Source organism: Lytechinus pictus, chromosome 11 (genome assembly GCF_037042905.1).
Source record: "Lytechinus pictus isolate F3 Inbred chromosome 11, Lp3.0, whole genome shotgun sequence".
Lineage (NCBI taxonomy): Eukaryota > Metazoa > Echinodermata > Echinoidea > Temnopleuroida > Toxopneustidae > Lytechinus > Lytechinus pictus.
The window spans coordinates 23,460,907-23,482,525 of NC_087255.1; the positions used below are offsets into that span (position 1 = coordinate 23,460,907).

The 21,619-nt window shown below is 35.7% G+C and overlaps 1 protein-coding gene across 1 annotated transcript in view; it reads right to left on the reverse strand.

The window, feature by feature from the left end:
* LOC129271041 (F-BAR domain only protein 2-like) overlaps nt 1–21,619 on the reverse strand; it is a 79,585-nt gene that overhangs the window by 49,270 nt on the left and 8,696 nt on the right. The window contains exons 4-11 of the mRNA XM_054908390.2: nt 20,768–20,839; nt 20,227–20,332; nt 16,016–16,095; nt 14,180–14,278; nt 6,791–6,887; nt 5,870–5,993; nt 5,182–5,197; nt 651–881 (exon numbers count right to left, since the gene is read on the reverse strand). Coding sequence (XP_054764365.2) covers nt 651–881; nt 5,182–5,197; nt 5,870–5,993; nt 6,791–6,887; nt 14,180–14,278; nt 16,016–16,095; nt 20,227–20,332; nt 20,768–20,839 — 825 coding nt within the window. The remainder of the gene's footprint in view (nt 1–650; nt 882–5,181; nt 5,198–5,869; nt 5,994–6,790; nt 6,888–14,179; nt 14,279–16,015; nt 16,096–20,226; nt 20,333–20,767; nt 20,840–21,619) is intronic.

Consider the following 21,619-nt stretch of genomic DNA (forward strand, 5'->3'; position numbering starts at 1 on the left):
AAAGGAGTGCAATACACAAACATGAGACATGAATGCAGGATTATTTTCAAAAACAAAACTAAAGCAAGCAAAGGTGGGACTGTAAGTTTTATTTTTTTAATGAAGAATGATGGGGAGGGGATAGAGGTGAACTTCATGAAAATTAACTGATATGAGTTCAATGTGTTTTGTCAGTATTATATTAATTTTTCATATAGATTGTTTTGGAGTAGTTCAGATTTTTACTTACTTATATCATTTATTCAGATATTAAGAAAAGAACAGAAATTGAGGAAGGGTCCAATGTTATTAACATGCTTGTCATCATCATATTAATGCTACGGTCATATCGACGAAACCGACTCCAGACCGATCAGAGCTATTATGTTGCTTCCAATGACAAATCATCAGTCAGTATGGAGTCGGTTTCGTGGTGTGACCATAGCATGACGAAAAAACACACAGTGCAAGGAGGGAGGGGTAATAAACAGACATGACATGAAAGGGGGCGGGGTTACAAAGCATACACATAAAACTCCATTCCTCAGTCCATACAACGAGAGTGGGATTAGGGGTGGGGCCAGGCGGGGTGCTGAAAAGTGACCAATCCTGCATGCCTTGACCTCAAGTGACCAAACACTGGACGAGAGGGGGGGATCAGGCGCACTCACCACCGACAGATCGCGGAAAGATCCCATAGAATACACACTTGGGCTGGAGGAGGGTGCTTGAGATGGTTGCCCCGGCGATGTGGTTGTGGGCGTGGTCGTGGGCGGGGCCAATGTGGTGGGGGTCGATGTAGAAGTGGTAGGGGAGGTGGGAGTAGTTGTAGTGTTGTTAGCCGTTGTGGTAGTTGTGGCAACAGTGGATGTGCTCATGGTTTTCGCATTGTTTGTCACTTTCTATTAATTATTCATATTTTTTATTATTCATATTTTTATAGAAGGGGAGTATATAATTTCAAGGGGGTGGGTGATGGGTGTATGAGGATGAGAAAACAGGAAGGGGTGAAGCCGCCGCCCATAACCATGGTGAAAGGAAGAAATGAGAGGATAAAAAATTGCAGTGGAGAAAGATATGAACATGAATGATAAGAAAAAACAAGAAATGTGAATAACGCATGAATTTCAGATTAAGAGAAATAGCTAAATACACTGAAGAGACAATATTCACAAATGTACATAGATATAGAGAAATGCTAGAAGAGACTCAGAGCAAACATAACACCCTTTATAAACATTTTGGTTATGATATTTAAAAGGTCTTGGAGTAACTCAACCAGGTCAACCATACATAAGTTTACATTTCAATTATCAGTAATAATGAACAAATGAATACAATTTTGTCATTTGTAACTGAAAAAAAAGATGTGCATTAAAAACTGTGAATTTGTCAGCATTCACCTGGCTGTATTACAATGTAACCTTTCTCCATTGGCTTTCCTTCTTGTTGTTACATGTATAGCTGTCATACAGCGAAGACAGCGACTCACGCACCAGCAGTTAAGCCGTCTGTTCTAAAACTACTATGAACAGTACCCCATCAACGCATTGCCAATGCACTTCTGCGCCGTAATAATATGTATCTCCTTAAAAGGTCAGCCTTTGCCTCGCCTCCAAAGTGGAACTGCTTACAAGTTCCGATTTACATTCTACTTTGAGACGAACTCAAATCAACTTGTTTACTACTGACTTCCATAGTCCCTGCCTTGTACAGGGACGCAACAGATTAATGGGGATCCATGAAAATAATACAAACATACCATTAGGCGGATACATCTAATTATTGATGCAATACATTATGAATGATTATCTTATCATGTACTTCAAAATGTATGCAGATCTTTGCATCAATCCTTTTCAGACTGTTTTATTCCAACATGTTTCATAAAAGTGAGACAACTATATTCATGACTGATTAGCCTTTAGATCTTGTTATTGAATACCGTTCACCAAAAAGGAGACTGATCTCTATATGAATACATTACACGCGACAACATAATGCTCCTTTACCTTTAATTTTATCACATTAAATACTTTCTAACATGATCTAGCAAATCTTGTTATTCAATACTCTTCAGCGAAAATCAGACTGATTAATATTCAAATATCTCATTCTAAAACCAAACCAAACCTGGTAATAATGTTACCAACATGAATGTTATTTCTACATGATCCTACAACACTACTACATTTTCGCCATACATCCATACATCAAAATGACGTAATACTATACACCCTTGCGATTGGCCTTATCTCAGTAATCAAATCGCATGTCTAAGAGAGTATTTTAGGCTCCATGACACTGCCTGATCCTTCTGCTTAATCCATAGGATTGGTGCAAGCCATTTATAATAAGTTCATCATAATATTCATCTTACTAATCTCATGAATGTTGGAATGGTTTGAAGGATATCAATGCCAATTTGCAGAGCAGAGATCCTGTTTCTTTTTTTCAATGTTCAAAGTAACATTCATGAACTCAGTAGAGCACTAATACATATTTCTATTACAAGGGCCCAATAACACCAAGGTTTGCAATAGACTGCAATTAGGCAAAGACCATTCAAGATAATTGCTGCATGCCCATATTGATCAGGAAACCCACCATATACCGATCAGGATTGTTGCTTAGAAGTTGTGATTTTTTACAAATTGTTGTGTTACTGAGACCCAGTTGTACATCCTCTTTGTGGTCAACTCACATCATCTCTGAGACTAGATGAAGCCTTCACAATGATAATCAGATGCCCCAAATAAATAAAAATAAATAAATAAATGAATAATTTGAAATTTACACAAAAAATAAAAAAAATAACACATGGAAAAATTGGAAAAAATGGAAATAACAATTAAAAAAAAACCATATATATAAAAAAATAACAATCAAAATGATTATTTTTGTAATGTTAATATTTACCCTGCAAGTGATAAAACTTACACACTACTATTAAGTAAACAAAACATAAGCAATGTTAATGACATTGAGAAGTGCGACAGATGCGAAGCCAGCATTCAACACCAATACAAAGGATGAAGTGTCTTCATGAAGTGATACAGTAGTATTAAAGAAAATAACTTGTGATACATTTAATTAATCCCTTCGGTCCATACCTTTAGTATCGTATGCCAATTTTGCAGAAGGGCGGGAGGGAGCGCTTTAGAATTAGAAGGGAAATTCAAGGCTGTGTCTAATTTTTGTTTATCCTTTCATATGGATATGACCTTTTTAAAAGACGTTTATTGTGACTGAAATCAGGGAATTATTGGGATAAAAATAAATATGAAAACATTTTTCACCTGTTATGAGATATTGCCCTGAATCTTTAATTTAAACATGTATATATTTTTGTTGTTAAATAAATGAACAGGTAGAAATCATGAATCTAACATCCAAACTTACATTGAAATACATTCCACAATGTTTATATTTTTTTCATTTGCAATTTTTTCATAAGTTTAAACTCAGAATGAATGAGTGAAAATCTTCATCAATTTCTTTTTTTTATCATTTTGGGAGAATTTAATAAAAAATAAAGTCCTGTTTTTAAAACATCCCATTTGGCACTTAGCATTCCAAATGTTCACAAGGTCATGCATAACTTTGTGAAACAGTCCCTGATTGCATAATCAAAAACATCAAAAGCCAAGGCCATATCCACTTCAAGGGGGCATTTCATAAAGCTATTCTTAACTTAGGCACGACTTTACGCACGACTGGTGATCCTTTCTTAAGGTGTCAAGTCAGATTCTAAATTATTTGACTCCCATTTGTAGAACATAGCTGAAAGTTGAGATCCAAAAAAATCTGATTTACAAGAATCTGAGTGGGAAATGTAACATTTTTAACATTTGCTAAGGATTATTGGAAGTGTATTCCTATCATATCAAAGCAGGGACATTTTGGTCCACCAGTTGTTTGTAAAGTTGATCATAACTTAGGAACAGCTGTATGAAACACCCAACAGGTTATTTATAGTTAGATGCAGTGAAGATACTTGGTTATACACTATAGACGTGGCGGTAAGATGGATAAACATCGATTTCCCACAAGAATATCAAAGCCTCACCCCTGTGACGCAATCTTTAAACGATCCTAAAGATGCGTTGCCGATGCTGCCCGAGCGATCGGAGGAGTTGCTACTCTGTTGCTATGGAGATGATCGGTAGCGTTCATGAGAGAGGGAAGGTGGGATGGTGATTAGATAATACTTTGGAATGTACACATTTATGTACATTTATGTACATTTATCACTATTCTAGATCCCAACTTAAGCTCTAGAAATCATAATTCATATCACCTTACATTAGAAAGCTTTCATCTTTTATTTATCATTTGTATTCCTATGAAAGTAAGCTCTTTCATCCCCTCTTTTTTTTCTTCATCATTTTCAGCCCAAAATTTGTACTTTTTGGATGCCCTTTCATATTTTGCATCCCTGTCTGATTTTCGTAAAAATAATAATTTTTGTACTGGTTGTCGGCTCCCGTAAGCTTGACATCAAACACTTTATCAAACCTTCTAAAGAAAGAAATATTGATAATTTATTATTTTTTATCCACAAAAAATACACCCTTGAAACAATTGCCATGTATAAATGTATATGCAATTCTTATTATATACTGCATATTCAGATGGGATATGATGAAATGATGAATAAATAAAAATGAATTATTATTATTCATATATGCAAATATCGTGCATCTCTGAATAAATACAAACCAAGAATCATTGTTATATAATAATTCTAACACAATTATTTTTCATAAATGACACAGGATTATATATCTTAGACCCTCTTCTTTAATTTTATTCAACTTATAGTTAAGTCTGCATATGTTGACCTTCGAAGTCGAAGCAATTTTTCAGACCAGATTATGAAGAATGTGTTTTTACCTTTTCTATAAAGACAAGTTTCTCCTGTCAGCCAGACTACCGCAATCTCGGGAGATTCCACCAAGGCTGATTCAACTGTACACATCATTCATCAACTTGAATTTTGCTCAAGTTTTGCTGTAACATTAATGATTCTTGATTTTTTTTGTGGGACACACTGTACACATTTTCAGTCTGATAATGAATAATTTCTTCGCGAATTGTTTAATGTGATTAGCATCTACATGATCTGTTTACATATGGTTGATGCTTTCCTTTCTTATTTATGCATATATATAAAGGGATAAAATAAACAGACAAACTTACCATATCTGGAGAGTTCCTGTGAAAGAGAAATCAAATATACACTGTTATGCCACATATTCTTACTACAGTACTTCAGACATTCAATTGAAATCAAATCCTGTCTAATGTTGTGGTAGAGAATGAATAGAAGTAATGACATACATGCCAAATTTTTAGAATAAAAAATCCTATTGGAACAATGAAAAATCTTATTTTGGGATAATTACACACTGAAAGAATATTGCTCATACTTTAAAAATCTTTGTTTTTTCTTTTATTTTGCCATTTTGAACGGAAAAAATATTACTAATTCTGATAAAACCTTACTAGTTGGAGGGTACGTAATGGTTTATGGTACACCACATAGTGAGTACTAGGACACAGAAAAGTGAATAGAGCTGGAAGTGAAACAGAAAGGCAAGAAATTGGAGGATTGAAAGGTAGAGTATTCTTTTCTGAGATGATTGTAGTTTTTTAGAGGACTGTAAACCACAAAAGTTTGAGAGGCTTGAGTAGTTTGAGGGTTGAGAGAAGGCTGGCTCCAACTAGTCAAGCCTCTCAACTTTTTCTGATTGATTCTTTCATGAAAATTTTAATTTAGCTGTTGTACAAGATTCTATGCCTCTCTTAATGATCGGTATCAATAACAAATAAGTTCAGAGCAGCTAGATCTTGAAAACTAAATATTCAAATGTTGCATTGTTCTTACCCAGGAGACTCTCCATCTTTCTCTTTCTTTTTCTTTGCTTTCTTCACCTTTTTCTTCTTCTTTGTCGTTTCGGGATCTGGCATCGGGATGTTGGATACATCGCATTCTTCAAACTCTAATAAAACTATTAAAAAGTAGGGAAAACAGACAACAAATACACAAACTTTAATATCCCAGCCATGGCGTAATTTCCTTCAGCAAGAAATTTATCCACATTGTGCTGCACTCGACCCAGGTGAGTGAGGTAAATGGGTACCTGGCAGGAATTTAGTCCTTGAAATGCCACCGTGCTGTAAAAGGCTGCAGGGCTAAAGCCAGGGTAATAATATCCAATTAAGCGCATAGGGACGCATTTGGCAGTGATACGCGCTATATAAGCATTTTAATTATTATTATTATTAACACATGGTTATTGGACCAAGCCACTGAGAAATAATTGGAAAATGGATCGTATGAAACACATTTTTCATTTGCGGGGAGTTCTTTTCACAACCTACTGGCTACATCTACAACATTGGATCGGCTTTAACATTGCAGCAGTTAATGGGGATTTTACAGGTCTCTTTAAAAAAAAATTTTGACGGCTCTTTTGAGCATTCTCTTAGAGGCCCCTGCAGGGCGATCATGAAATCCTAGAGAGCTGACCATCTCATCGTTTGTCCATAGGCCGTCGTCACCTAGTCTGCTGGGCAAACCCTTCACTCGAGTTAAGGGTCTGAATGTGCAGCCTACTCATGCCTTGTGTACTGAAGGCTCTCTCAAGTTTTTTATGTGCTAGTCTTTGCGTGGAGGCACACTTGTTGATCAAAGTTCCAATCAGGGTCTGTGCCTGCAGACTAGTCGTCACCCATCCACATCAACTTGATTTTTTAAACTATCCCGCTATTTCTGATCAAGAGTTAATTCACAAAGGAGACATACCTGGTCTTCCTTTGCCCGTTCCCTTGGACTCAGAGAACATTGAGATAAGTTTGACTTCTGTTAGCTCCTCACACTGCTCTGTGAACTCTCTTTGCACCTACACAGAAAAATAAGCAAATAGTAGAAAATTGATCAAGTTGGACAAAAACATATCTAATTGCTTTCCAATCAAAGAAATCCACAAAACCAAAGAGAAAATCTTGTTTTTAATGTCAAGAATCAGTTTTCATGTTTTTTGGATCCCCCCTTAACTCTGCAAGTTTAAGGTGAATGAAGCCCTTGGAGAAAGCTAGCTCATGCAAAAACAGAAGGTTGAGGAATATGACCAATGAAGATTTATTTTGATTTGATAACTAGAAGGTAATTTTTTTATCAACAGGTATGTCACCCACACATAGTTTTATTTTCAATATATGTTTTTTATTTTCAATATATGTCATGTACATGTAGATTCTATTCAGTTTCACTATATACTCTTTATTCACTCTCAAACAGCCATGTCCCTGTTGTATGAATTATGTTTCAAAGAGTTTTGATTTTGTGAACAATCTCAAGTATGAAGTATTGAGAGATATGAATATAGATCTATCCCACATTTGTGACTAAATTTATCATTAATCATGTTTAATGAGATGAGGTCCTTAATAATAGAATAAGGAAAGTGAAAAGGGCTTGATGGGAGAGGAAGGAAAAAGATTTTTTATTTAAATATTGAAAAAATAAACATGAAAAATGTAAGAAAAGCAAAATTAGAGGAATTATAGAGGGAGAGGGAAAGAAAAGGAAGGAAGGACAAAAAGGGAAAAGAATTAAACAAAGATGGAAAAACATAGGGCAAATATATGACATACATGTAACATCACAGAAAAACATAAATAAACAGGGCAAAAAAAGACAGAATGATGAAAATGATAAAGTGATGAAGAAGGTAATAGAGAGAAGGTATACTATAAAAAGAAGGAAAAGATTTCAGGAAACCATGACCACAAAAGAAATGAAAAGGAAAGTTAGACATGGGACATGTACTACAGCATTAGACATGGGAAGAGAGTGGATGTAAATGACTGATGGAAAAGGCCGAAGACAAGTTATAAATTGTAAAATTGAGAGGGAAGGGCATGCAAAAAGGAAAAGGGAAAAAACAATGTCAAGAGAAAAACCAAGTCACCTCCTCGGTTGGCTGGATTCTCCTATAGCAGTTTCCCATGATTCAAGAGAAACAATCAATTAGAGCGGGTCACAGCAAACCAGATCAGACAGGACGATTTCCTTTTAATTACTCTTTGGAGGTAATCCAATTAAAGCCCATCCAAACGGCACGGAGGATCAGAACACAATTAGCACTTCCACCCCTTTAAAAGTTAACAGAGAAAGACTTGTGTGTGATCTCTCAGAAAACAATTAAACCATGAAGTCAAATCTTGCGAAAATGACATGAAATGATAGTGAAGTCTTCTATAGCACAGGTCAGTATCTTCCAAATCAGGAGCTCATGGCACTCATGTAAGTATGATGTGACATCACAATGTCTTCTTGAATGTTATCCAGTGAGAATAATCCGATGAGAGAGAAGCACTCCAAAAGCTTCTTAAATCCAAAATCAATTATATCACATCCAGTGGATGAGGGGCATGAATACAATGAACATGGTTCGAATTTGGGACTTTAACTTAAACCGCCACGCTCTTGTTTCCAAAATGATTATAAAATCCTGTCGCAGATTTGTATTTCTTGGAAATCCTGAAGCAATCCTGCAAAAAACCTTGAAATATCCAATGGCAAATAATTCCATACAAGATCAGACGAATTTCTTGAAGTTCAATATATGAGAAAATATTCAGTGTACATCAGAGACTACAGCTTGTTTTATGTGGATTTGTAAAAGCCCCTGTCAATTGTTCCAAAAGATGAGGAATAACACAGTCATTCTCTTGGACTCGAATCCATGCAAGTATACCCTATGTCACGATAAAAATCTGTAAGCAATGCTGTTAAATCCTTGTAATATCCACCGGCAAATGATATACGAGATGAAAGACCACAGGAAATTTCTTTGAGTTCCATTCATGTGAGCGAACACAGGAACTATTCAACTCCAGGTCTTGTTGAATATAGTTTCATATTCTTTTGAATAGTTAAAAAGACAAGACAGACAGAATCCCTTGAATCCATGCAACCAGATGTTAAGATGCCTTTGACATCCAATAAGAATTACTTAATGTTTACTGTACAATCCACAAGATATTCCTGAAGAAGCAAGGATTCAAGACTTGTTTATACTCGGCAACAAATGTTCTAATCTATGAATGCAACTGAGGTTTTCAAAACACAAGGTCTACAGCACGACATTCATGTTTGATATCTACTCTCACAATCAGTTGATTTGAGAATACCCTCGCAATCGTAGATTGAGCATGACACAGGCGGAAAATAAATGTATCCACTTTCAAGGATAGCAGCCAAGAGTTTGCGCAGAATCTGATGAGCCCGGCTGTAATGACGGTTAAGCTCCTAGTTCTGGTACGGATTACACTAGCCTTTTTTTCTTCGCCTGCGAGCGTCTCCTTAGGAAAAGAATCAAAATGACAAAGGCAGAGGCAAATGCCACTTGGCGGGCATGACTGTGAATGCCAACAACATGTGATGAGTGGGCTGGGGTACTGAGCACTTGTTTGGGCAGAAGTTCAGGGGGGAAGTTATATTTGGAAGTCAGGCATTACTAACTCACACCATCCTATAATATGAGTGTCCTATGTATAGGATCCTATTGCCTTGCAAGTGTGAGGGGAGAAGGACATTCATGTTCAATTAACAATTGCCGAGGAAGTTCCAAATGTGCTGATCATCCTTTTCCTTCTCTAGAAGTAATATCATCCCCATAGCAACAGAGATGTTTTATTGCCCCCCCCCCCTCCACAACCACCATTTTACTTGTTCATGACAAAAACATTTAATAATGCTACATCATCACAATATATGAGAGGTTTTATATATAGATGAGATGTTTATGTCATAAACAGGATTCACTCTCAGCTTGCGGTTTTCCCATACAGACAACATGATTTTAATCTCTTGGCTACTAAAATTTCCCATTCAATTAAGTTCAACTACTACTGAGTCGGCTACACAAAGTTCAGCAATTGATCACAGGGCCGATTTTTATGCTTGATTGCATTGATCCTTGTGTGCAATCAAACCTACAAATTAATTTTACGATCAATTAAAGATTTGTTATAAAGACCCCTGGTTTCACGTAAACAATGGCTTAAAAGTGAGTTGATCCATGGCGAGATTGCTAATCCCTTGTTTGTGTATTGGGGATGACAGCAGCTGTTTAACATGATCCACAGGACATTGTCCTTTAACATACATAGCATGAGTCACGGGTTATATTCACTGTGATTTCAATTTGATATGAATATACTTTTCACACTGCATGCAGACATACAGCAGACTATATTCGGTAAATTGCAGATTGGTCTTGGGCTATTTCCGCTTTGTCTACATTTCTACAAGGTCTCATCTCACATGGTCTAATCCTGCTTCATTTAAAACCAGTTTATCTACTAACTATTTTTATAATTAATTGCAATTTAGCCCATTTCCCATGTTGTCTTATATCCTGTCAAGTTATACCCATTGGCCCGTATTCTGAAGTCAGGTTTAACTTAGACTCAGGTTTAAAGTTATGGTTTAAGTATGGGAAGCCAAAAGTATCAAATTTTTTATTAAGTTGTACGTTTCTTATGTTCACTGTGCTCTTTCCTGATTCATCGATGGTGAAGCCAATAATCTTTTTTTACTTCCTAGACAATTATGAATGAATTCAGAGCCAAATGAGCTGAAGTATAATATCTCTACTGTTAGTGATTTATGTAACAATTGGCTCGCCATACTTAAACCACAACTTTAAACCTGAGTTTAAGTTAAACCCGAATTCAGAATACGGGCCATTTGGTTTAGCACAACTTGGGTCTATAAATGTCCTATTAATGAACCAAAGGACCATTTGACAAAGCAAAACTAAGAAGATAAAGTGGAAATTAGACCAGTTGGGAATTATACTGAATACATAATAGACTAACTGGGTATTCGACCAAGTATAGTACAGAGCTCAATTAACTGAGTGGTACATGTATATGAAATGTAGACCATTATTGGGGAGATTTTCATGAAAGGACTTGTTGGACGTTTTATCTGTACAACTCTGTTTTATCCAACAAACATCACCATAACCATGCTTTTCATCCAATCAAATACAATGAAAGTAGTCGGACCTGACATTTTGTCAAACAACAAATGTTGATGAAATGCTCCCCAAGTTGTCCATTAACGGTTGTTTAATTATGGTTTGTACTTTGGTTAAATGGACCAATTATGATGTTAAGCCAGCCTAATATCTCAAATTAAAAAATAAATGTAAACCGTATAGCCCCCTCCCTCCTTTAGCCCTCACCCCACCTTCCTCCCATGGCCTTTCCATTCTTTTCCTTCCTTTCAGACTCTCCCTCTTCATGCCCTTTTCTCTTGCCTTCTTCTCAACCCTTGGCAAACAAATAGCACCCCACTCATGCAACAAACAATGCTTCAAAAAATGACAGTATGTCTAAAGGTAGCACACTTGTTCAGCGACGCCAAGCACAAGCAGGGCCCCTCAATAAAACACAAACATTTGCAATCAATCGCAGAGCAACAATAGCCAACCAGCATCATTGTTTCATGCACATATTGTTCAATCAACCAATCAGAATGGCTGTTTGAAATCTGTAATTGATTCTATTGAGTCTTTGTCTTACGGAACCCCAGAGAGGTTCTGGAAGAGTCGAGGGGAAGGACTTTATATCGAGCCCTCACCATGGAAGCAGTGGCTGACAGTTTTATTACTCATGGGGGAGGGGAGAGAGAAAAAGGTGGCTTTTTACGTCTTATGATTCAGGCAATTGACGTAAGTTAGATACCCCTTAATAGCAAGAGTCTGTAGCAGCTGGCTTTAAGCAAAAACTTGACATTTATCTTAGAGTCTGTGGTGTGGCAATATAGAAAAAGTGCACTCATGTCATTTTAAATAGCAAAGCCTGTAAGACAAAAGCAATACGAGGGGCCAGGACTTAATCATATGGATGAAAATCTAACGATAAGTAACATTTTTATAATCATTTCAGTATCTCCCCCTGCCCTCCTTCCTTTCTAATATCTTAAAATGATATTTCTCTGTAAACAATGTTAATACAACATCACATAATGATGTGGGGGGGTCAGAAAATAAAACCTAGGCATGTTTTTCAAAGATATAGATGTAAATGAAAGTTCTCAGCATCGTCAACCGTATTTTAGAGCTTTGGAGAAATGGGACAGTTACATGTAAGAGATTTTAAAGTTCATATGTTCTCATCATATTTCACAAAGAAAATATCATAGACTTCTAACGAATGAAAGACAGAGTTTGATTTTACAATATCTTGAATGTGGGATTTCATATCAAAATTAGAAATTAAAAGTATCCTGGGGATGTTTCAAGACTTCTATAATGTCATGAATTTGCATACTATTCTTATCTAAAAAAAAAGACTTAATAATAAAGTGCTTCTCCAATTTGAAAGAAAGCCAAGGAAATACAAATCATGAAAAATAAAATATTCTGGCAAAATATGCTTTCATCAAAGCAAGGCAGTTTAAGAAATACCTGATGAAAAAAAAATGTATGTTATTAAAAATAACCTTCCTGTAAGTGTAATAAACATTATACCGCCCTCTAATACAACATTCCATTTCAACAAACTTGTTGATTACATTGGCCACCTGTCAAATATAATGTGAATTTCACCATGATGGTAGAATGTTTGCAACAAAGGATGAATTCAAAATCTATGTTGATCTCTTTTACTGCTGGTATATCAAAGCCTATTTTTACATCAGCACAGCGCAAAAATGAAAACAAGACTGGTTTAGGACAAGTCTCACTTGGTATTGAGTTATCAATAATGTGATCTTGAATAGAATAGGCGTTCGAGCTTTGGTAGGCAATCTAAGTTGTGCTTCAAACAAACACTAGCAGTACCAACAAACTTGAAATCATAATTTTTTCTAGTTGACAATTGCCAATCATAGTTTGAATATCGTTTAAATTAAACAAGGTTGACCCCCTTTCCTTCTTAAGCATAAATTTGAATTCAAGTTTGTCAGGTTAAATCTCTACTCTGACTATCCTACAAAGTCAAAATGTTTAATCAGTTGAGCTCCCTAAATTTGGGGCCAAAATGATAATTCAAACAATTGAATATGATTAGGATGACTTGACCACAACTAATGGCCCAATTTCACAAAGGTGGTTTTGAAAACCCACGGTTGAGTCCATGGTTTATGCAGATTTCCTGTATAAATTACGCTCAATGTAGCGTGTATCGGGCGCGTGTATAAAAAATGTCCTATGCTGATGCGCGCTTTTGTCACAGTGCGCCAAATTGACGCCTGTTGCCGTGGTTATCCACGCTATTTTATTCAGGAGTCCACTGTTTTTATTCATGAGTCCACTCTTCAAACAGTGGACTCATGAATAAAATAGCGTATCTAACCATGGTAACAGGCATCAATTTGGCGCACTGTGACAAAAGCGCGCATCAGCATTGGACATGTTTTATACACGCGCCCGATACGCGCTAAATTAAGCATAATTTATACAGGAAATCTGGATAAACCATGGATTCAACCGTGGGTTTTCAAAACCACCTTTGTGAATTCGGGCCAATAAGTATAAAGGCTTTTTAGCAGCTGATCGAAACCCAAATCTTTATGTTAGTACTATACTTGCAACTTCTATCATAACTGTTAATTCTTATGTGCTAAGTTTTCACAGTGCAAAAGTGCATAATGTTCATTTAATGTCAAATTATTTTGATACCAAGTAGGTTTGAAGTAAGGAAAAAGGGGATAAGTGGGGGCAATGGGAAAAAATGATATTGTGTGTGATAGCAGCTCAGCACTACGTTAGTAAAACAATTCATGCAAGGCGGGTGTAAAGCTGTTCCTAAGTCACGAGCAACTTTACAAGCGACTTTAGGAACGACTGGTGATCTGTTCTTAGAGCTTAACCATCATCAATGAAAGCTTGTTGCACATAATTTACCACAAAATAGGATCACCAGTCGTTCTTAAAGTTGCTCATAACTTACAAACAGCTTTATGAAACACCCACCAGATGGCCTTTACTAATTACTACCAATATGGAAGAGTTATGCTACAGTCACATCAATGAAACTGACTCCAGATCGATCAAATCTATAACCTTATTTCCAATGACATACCATCGATCGGTTTGGAGTCTGTTTCTTTGTGTGACTGACCCATTTACCCTGTAAACTACAGCACTGTGGGTTTTCCAATACTGCTTACCTTTTGTACACTGTTATGGCAATCTTTGACAGCAATGTTGTACTGCTTGATGAAGTCCTTGAGTTGCTGTAAGTGTGCCTCTTCTAACGCTTCAAATTTCTACAAGATAAAAGGAGATATAAGGAGAGAAAGGCAGAGAGGGGAGGGAAAGAGAGAGAGAGGGGAAAGAAAGAGAGAGGGGGATGGAGAGAACAAAAAATAATCAAACTGTTAACCAATGTAAATATTGTTCATATTCTATCATCCAAAATTGACCCGATCTTTGACCCTTTTTTTAATAAAGATAACTTCAGATCATTATTTAAAGCAAGGTTGAAGAATGGTGTCAGGTCAAGTTTGGTAAACTTAAGATTACCCGTAACTTCAATAAGAGACCTAAATGTTGGTTTCATCTGGATTAAACCCAACCCCTCCTCCCCTTCCTGCCAACAGGATGAGGTAAATTAACTTTTACAAGAGGATTACATGCGGGTTGAATCCAGATTAAAAACCCCTTGTCAAGCTAATATGCATGGGGCTTCACAGAGCGCTCTGGGCTGAAGAGACATTGATACTGCGTTGTACACAAGCCAATAATCTACAAGACAGTAATAAGATATCTTGCAGTCTCGAGCCTAAAGCTGACAGACAGAGAATTTGATCACATTGCGGGTTATATACCCCTAGGCAATGAAGAAGAGAAAAACATCTCTGGTACATTGGATAAGCTGGATCCAACACAAAATGTTAATCAATGTTTAGTGACCCCCCCCCCCCCCCCGATAGTTTCCAGACAGTATGTTTACTTTTACAACATATAAGAGAGAATTTCCAATCATGAGATTGTGTTGTCAAATAAAATGATTGGGAAGTGTCGATTTTGATGCACCTAACAATATTGAAAATTATCCATATCATGCAGTGAGCTACCCACTGCATTTCGAAATGCACACATGGGACTATACACACAACTGTTTCTGCTCAAACATTTCAGTTGGTGGGGACTTTTAAGCCATATTCTGATCTGTAGAATCATGTAACATATAAATAATGTATATCTTTTCAGCCTAATTCTGCAGTTTGCCATATTGCATATTTGTTCATTTACTTGTATCATCAACAAATAGCGGTTATACTTCCTCCTTGCAAACACTTTCTCACACTTACTGTATATAGAAATGTTTAGTCAACAACTTGAAACAAGTACCATACTGACTTCCTGTATTGGGAGAAACCTGTCTAACACAATTATAGCCCCAATAACACAAAGCTTAGCAATCAATTGTACTGTTGATTGTACAACTATTTGCATATGACAATCAATACAATTGATTGTGAGAATTGATTGTGAGAATCAGCCCGATAATCAATCGCTACATTTTGTACTGGGCAGACCTGAAATAGTACTTGATATACATGATAAGAGGCATGCATGAATTCCTTTTTATTTATAGAAAGGAAATATTTCACAAACATGTCAATTAATCAAAACTGCAATAGGTGAACAAGTACTAGTAGTTGAAATGCCTCTTTCACAATACTTGATGTGAAACAGGATTTGATCATTGATGTATGTTCGAAAAGTTTTAAAACCAAATTTGATTTAGTTTAGGATCTACATGTACAAATCATAGTTTTGAGACAAGGATCGTTTATCAAACGACCATGTCGCTGTCTTATACAACATTAATACACATCATTTCACTTGGAAATTACTATTAAACACTTGTTACCTTTGAAATAGTCCAACAAAGTTGCCCTCGGATACACCTCAGGCATGTTAGAACTGTTCCAATGGTACCTGATGCATATAATACATACTAATTCCCTGGACGATGTGTATTATAATATTATTACCTGACATGTATCTGTCATCTTCTTCTGAAAGTCTTCTCTCAGGTTACCATACTTGTCAATCAGATTTTTATACTCCTCCACTAAATAAACAAAACAGAGAATAACATAAATGTATTTGAAAATAAAAATCACCTGGAAGGAACATATGAAAGGTAAGAAAACTACCAACACCCTTAATAACCCTAAAAGGCTAGGGGGGGGGCTTGATGGTTCATTCAATATGATCCCAACTCGAAACATAGTCGGCACATTTTCACGACATTTTTTTCTTTCACATTTCACACGCCTTTTGAGACAATTTTTGTCATCCATGGATATGGTTCCAAAGTTATGCAACATTTTGTACTTTTGTGTCAGACCAAGAATTGCCACCAAAAAAAATAATGAAAATTTCATGTCAAATCCAATCACCTAAACTTAATAATAAATTACTTTTACTAATTCAAAGCTTTACTGCCATTTATGTTTACAATTTCAGAGTATTATTATTAAAGAAGACTCAACAATGTCATAAAAATTAAATTGCCAAGGCTTGAAAATTTGCAACCCTGGAGAAGAAAGATTATACATTATCACGTATCAATAACACTCAAAATAAGATTAAAAAAGGCCACTTTAAATTGTAAAAAACTCATTACATTGTAAATAAATAAATAAATGGACTTTAACAGGAAAGAAAATGATATCCAACTATTTCCTCAGATGAGTAGAGTCTGTAAGTTACATGTACCTGGATGTTAATCTGTATCTCTTTCAATATGAAAGGTACATGTATGTAAGCAATGAAAGTCATAACAGTTTCCAATTCCTTTCAATAGTTTTGTAAACAAGCCTCAGGAGTCAATGGATTTTACATACTTGTCCTGGTAATTTAAATCATTTAGCTGAAAAAATATTTTCAATTTCTCTCATATTTTTCTTCTGCTTCAAAATTGTTCACGTTTCACATGATAAGTTGCAATGTACCCGGCAGAGTTATTTAAAAAGCTAGAATGAACTTTAAAAAAAAAAAAATAAAAAAAGAAAGAAAAGACAGAAAACATGACAATGATTCAAATTTGACAAATTTTAGCATTTTACTGTGACTACAAGCCTGTCTAAAGTTTAGCAAAGGTTCATCAGTAAATCCTAGCGAAAGATTATTCTAAAATTCAGATCTTACAAAAATTTATTGACCATCATATTACTTTTCATTAACACATTCTTTGTGAAGATTTTAATTATTCTATTGATTAGATTTAGTACCTTATAATAATGGTATTTTATTTCAAGACTGTTCGCAGCAAGAGCTGAATTGTACAGAACTTTTACATAAAAAACAATATAAAACATAACAGTATCAAAATAGAATTATACAAATACACATTTAATGACCTTCTCTCAGTAATGTTTTTTTTATTTTCCATTGAATAAACATTTTATAAATCTAGTAATTGCATATCAGAAAGATATAAAAAGAAGAATGTATCCTACATGTTTCCCCCCATTCTGTGCTTGAGGAGTGATTTTGCTCCAAAAAAATTCAGGACTCAACATATTAAATTTAAAAAATTTCGATGAAAATTTCATTTCATCCATAAATACCTTATTCATACATTACATGCATAGAACCTTTCACCCATCTTGTGGTTTATGATATATATATATATATCCTTTCATCTAATCAGACAATTCAAACTTTGAAAATGCGATCAATGCATTTACCTCAACTTTATACAGCCTTCAAAAACTAAGTACCCGAAGTGCATCTATCAAGGCACAAACAATATACTCTCTTCGATTTTATATCTGCCATGTTGATTGTAAATCCCCCCATTACAAAGCTAGGTCATCCTGGGATTAGTTACAAAATGTGAATGCCTTTTATCGAGTTCATCACACTCTCCAATCTAGGACTCTGGTTTGATTTTTTGGCATACTGCCCTCTGTTGTTTGAATGTGGAAATGTTGAAAGGTACTTTCCCCCTGAAGAGTTCCTCCTATTCACCCCATATCAACTCATTATCAGTTGTATCCTCTTACATGGCGCGATGCCTCGGGTTGTATTCATATTACATATATTACATGTACATGATGCTGGATGCCTGCACGCACTCTGCTTTTTCATAAGCAATATGTGATACGCATATAGACTCCTTTTCTTTCCACCAGCTACAGGAGGACAAAAGGAATCGATATGCATATCACATATCTCTTCCTTTTTTGTTTTCATTTCTTTCTCGGTTTATCCATTACATGTGCCAGTTTTTTTATTGATCCTCTGTTTGAGTGTGGATTATTTATTGATCATCAACATTTTTGTTTCTGTTTTGCTTTCTTGTCTTATCTCATAAAAGAAACCAAGGCTTCAGAGAGTCAAGCCTTAGGGAAATTGAATCTATTTTTATAACCGCTTATACGGAAGAGATCTATCTTTTTTTTAACCCTTACTTTTTGTCTATTCCATTTCTCTATCCGCATTTAAAAAAAAAAAAAAAAATTCTATTTACCCCTTTTAATAAGAATCTCCTGAATTCCATTTACACAAATTATTTATTTTCCAATCTTCATTTTTCTCTTTATAATAAAAGTAAAAAATCTCTATATGTCCTTGATTGTATTCCAATTGTTATTGCATTTGAATAATTTCTTCTTTCTCTGTCTTTCTTCCTTTTTTTTTGTGCCTTGTTCAGCTAGACCTGTTCGTACATGTACATGAAGCAAACAACACCGAGCAACACGTTCATGATAATAATAATAATAACATCTAGCATTTGTGAAGCGCCGATTATCTAGTTGCCTATTCAATGGCGCACTATATATTACCCCGGCCATAGCTTGGTGCATTCAAGGAATTAATCCTGCTGGGTACCCATTCATCTCACCTGGGTTGAGAGCAGCAAAATGTGGGTAAATTTCTTGAACAATGTTCAAACATGGAAGGACCCAAGTTTTTAAAGAATTTTATTGGTCTATCGTATATCTCCTGCATCTGTGACTTTAGTCTATGCCTCAAGTCCCATTTTCCCGAATTCACAAAGTTGGTTTCGAAAACCCACGGTTGAGTCCATGGTTTATGCAGATTTCCTATATAAATTACGCTTAATTTAGCGCGCATCGGGCGCGTGTATAAAAAAAAAATGCTGATGCGCGCTTTTGTCACATTGCGCCAAATTGACGCCTGTTGCCGTGGTTATCCACGCTATTTATTCATGAGTCCATTGTTTTTATTCATGAGTCCACTCTTCAAACAGTGGACTCATGAATAAAAATAGCGTATCTTACCATGGTATCAGGCATCAATTTGGCGCACTGTGACAAAAGCGCGCATCAGCATTGGACATTTTTGATACACACGCCCGATACGCGCTAAATTAAGCGTAATTTATACAGAAAATCTGCATAAACCATTGACTCAACCGTGGGTTTTCAAAACCACCTTTGTGAATTCGGGCCATTGATTTTGTACAAAATTCCCTTCGGTCTCATACCACATAGTCTAATTCTAAATCGTCAACATCCAGTTTGTCTACTATAAACCATTTGGTCTCATTGCCATTTAGCCCATCTACCATTTAGTCTAATATCCAGTTAGGCAACACCCATTTGTATGATATCTACTTGGTCTAACGTCGCTCAGTCTATATGATTAGATGAACTACATATGAAGCACATTTTCATTTGACCATGTAATAAATAATAGGATGAAGTGGAGATTAGACCAACTGGGCAATAGACTAAATAATAGCCCAAGTGAGTATTGGACCAAGAGATGGTTAGACCAAATGTCGTAAAGACCAAATTGATAGTAGACCGAATAGGTTTAGCCTAGTCCGCTGTGCAAACCCTCACTTGAGTGGTCTGAATGCGCAGCCTACAATGACTTGTGTGATGAAGGCGCTCACATGTGCTAGTCTTACATGAAGACCTACTTGTTGATCAACGTTTCAATCATAGTCTGTGCCGACAGGCTATGTTTCAATAGCCCATGTGGTATCAGACTACCTGAGAAGTAATGTTGTTCAGTAGTGAACACCATATCTACGAAGTAGCAATACTTACCTATTCCCTCTTTCTTTTGCAGGTGTATTCGAGCGTGGCAATCGAATGGCATTTAAGGGAATAGGTTAGTATGGCGTATCTGAAGTAGATAGACTAACTGCTGGTAGAGCAATCAGAACAAGCCATTATTAATAGCTGTGCTCCTCTACCAACCCATATTATATTCTTACATGTTTTCTTATATTTTGTTTCTGCTTTCTCCAGCTCTTTACCCGTGACGCCTTCCCTCTTCAGCTTCTCAAACTCAATGCATCTTGTGTTGTAAAGCTCCTTCGCCTGTATGATGGGAGATAGAATAGAAGAAATATTAGTTATCCAGTTCAAGATCAACTTACCATCCCCCCCCCCCCCCCGAAAAAAAATAAAAATAAATACATGTAGATAACGAACAAATGAATGAATGAATGAATAAATGAATAAAAACCCTCAATACAACTTGTTTTGTAAAGCTCCTTCACATGCACGATGGGGGATAGTAGAAATATCATTGATATGGTTCCAGAATAAAGACAATATATAAGAATTATGGATCTTCCTCCTTGTTTTCTCTTTCCCTTTTTAAATCACCAATGCCTAAAATGCAAAATTACTAAACCTCAACTCACAACATCAAGTTAGACCTTTGTATCCTATGGAAGAAATTACATACAAATCGTTGTCTATATTTGGTTCAATTTTCACGTAGTTAATTTGTAGGGGGTATTCATTTACCGTGGCAACAAGATCTGTCGTCCTTTGAATGTTGTTGACCACATCCGCTGTGCTTTGGACTTCAATCTTGACCTGTATTTCAAGCAGGAATTCAATAAGAGACAAAATTGATTTTAGAAAATAAACACAGATTCATATCAGTTGATAAGCCAACAAGATCTTTTTGAGTAAACATCAAAATACATGTATCTGTGGTCATACCTGTACATATTTACTGGAAAATTCTATCCACAGCTTATATCAATGACAAAATGTTATATAGGATCAATTGTTAGATTTGGGGGATTTTTGATGCAGCATAGTCCTATAAAATATGTACATAATATTTACATGCACTTACGTGTAATATAAAGAGGAAAATGTGCATGTAAATATTAATGAGTTAAGTCTTATGTTAATTCAGTGGCAGATTCATGTTTTTAAAATAGAGCACACAAAGCAAATTTGAAAATAGAGGGGGCATAGATCTATACAATTTTCTTAGATTTACAGGTAGAATATCAATATGTTTACGGTTGATTATCAGAATAAAGAGGGGGTGTGTGTCCATTGCACCCGATGTGGGTCTGCCACCAAGTTTTAATAACTATTTTAAAGAAGCAGTAAGTACTGAAACAATTCAGAAGAAATGTTGAAGTGCAATGTACTATCATGGCCTCTTCAGATCACACAAACACTTCGCTAAAAAACTGAATTATTCAAAACTATGTTCCTCCAAACAATCTGTTCAGGCAGTAGGCCTAACTGATTTTGTAATCATTGATCAATAGGATGCTTTGTACAGTATGTTGATGCAAGAAAACAGGCTCTTTCTTAAAATGATATACTACATGTTTATGATGAAATCCTAAA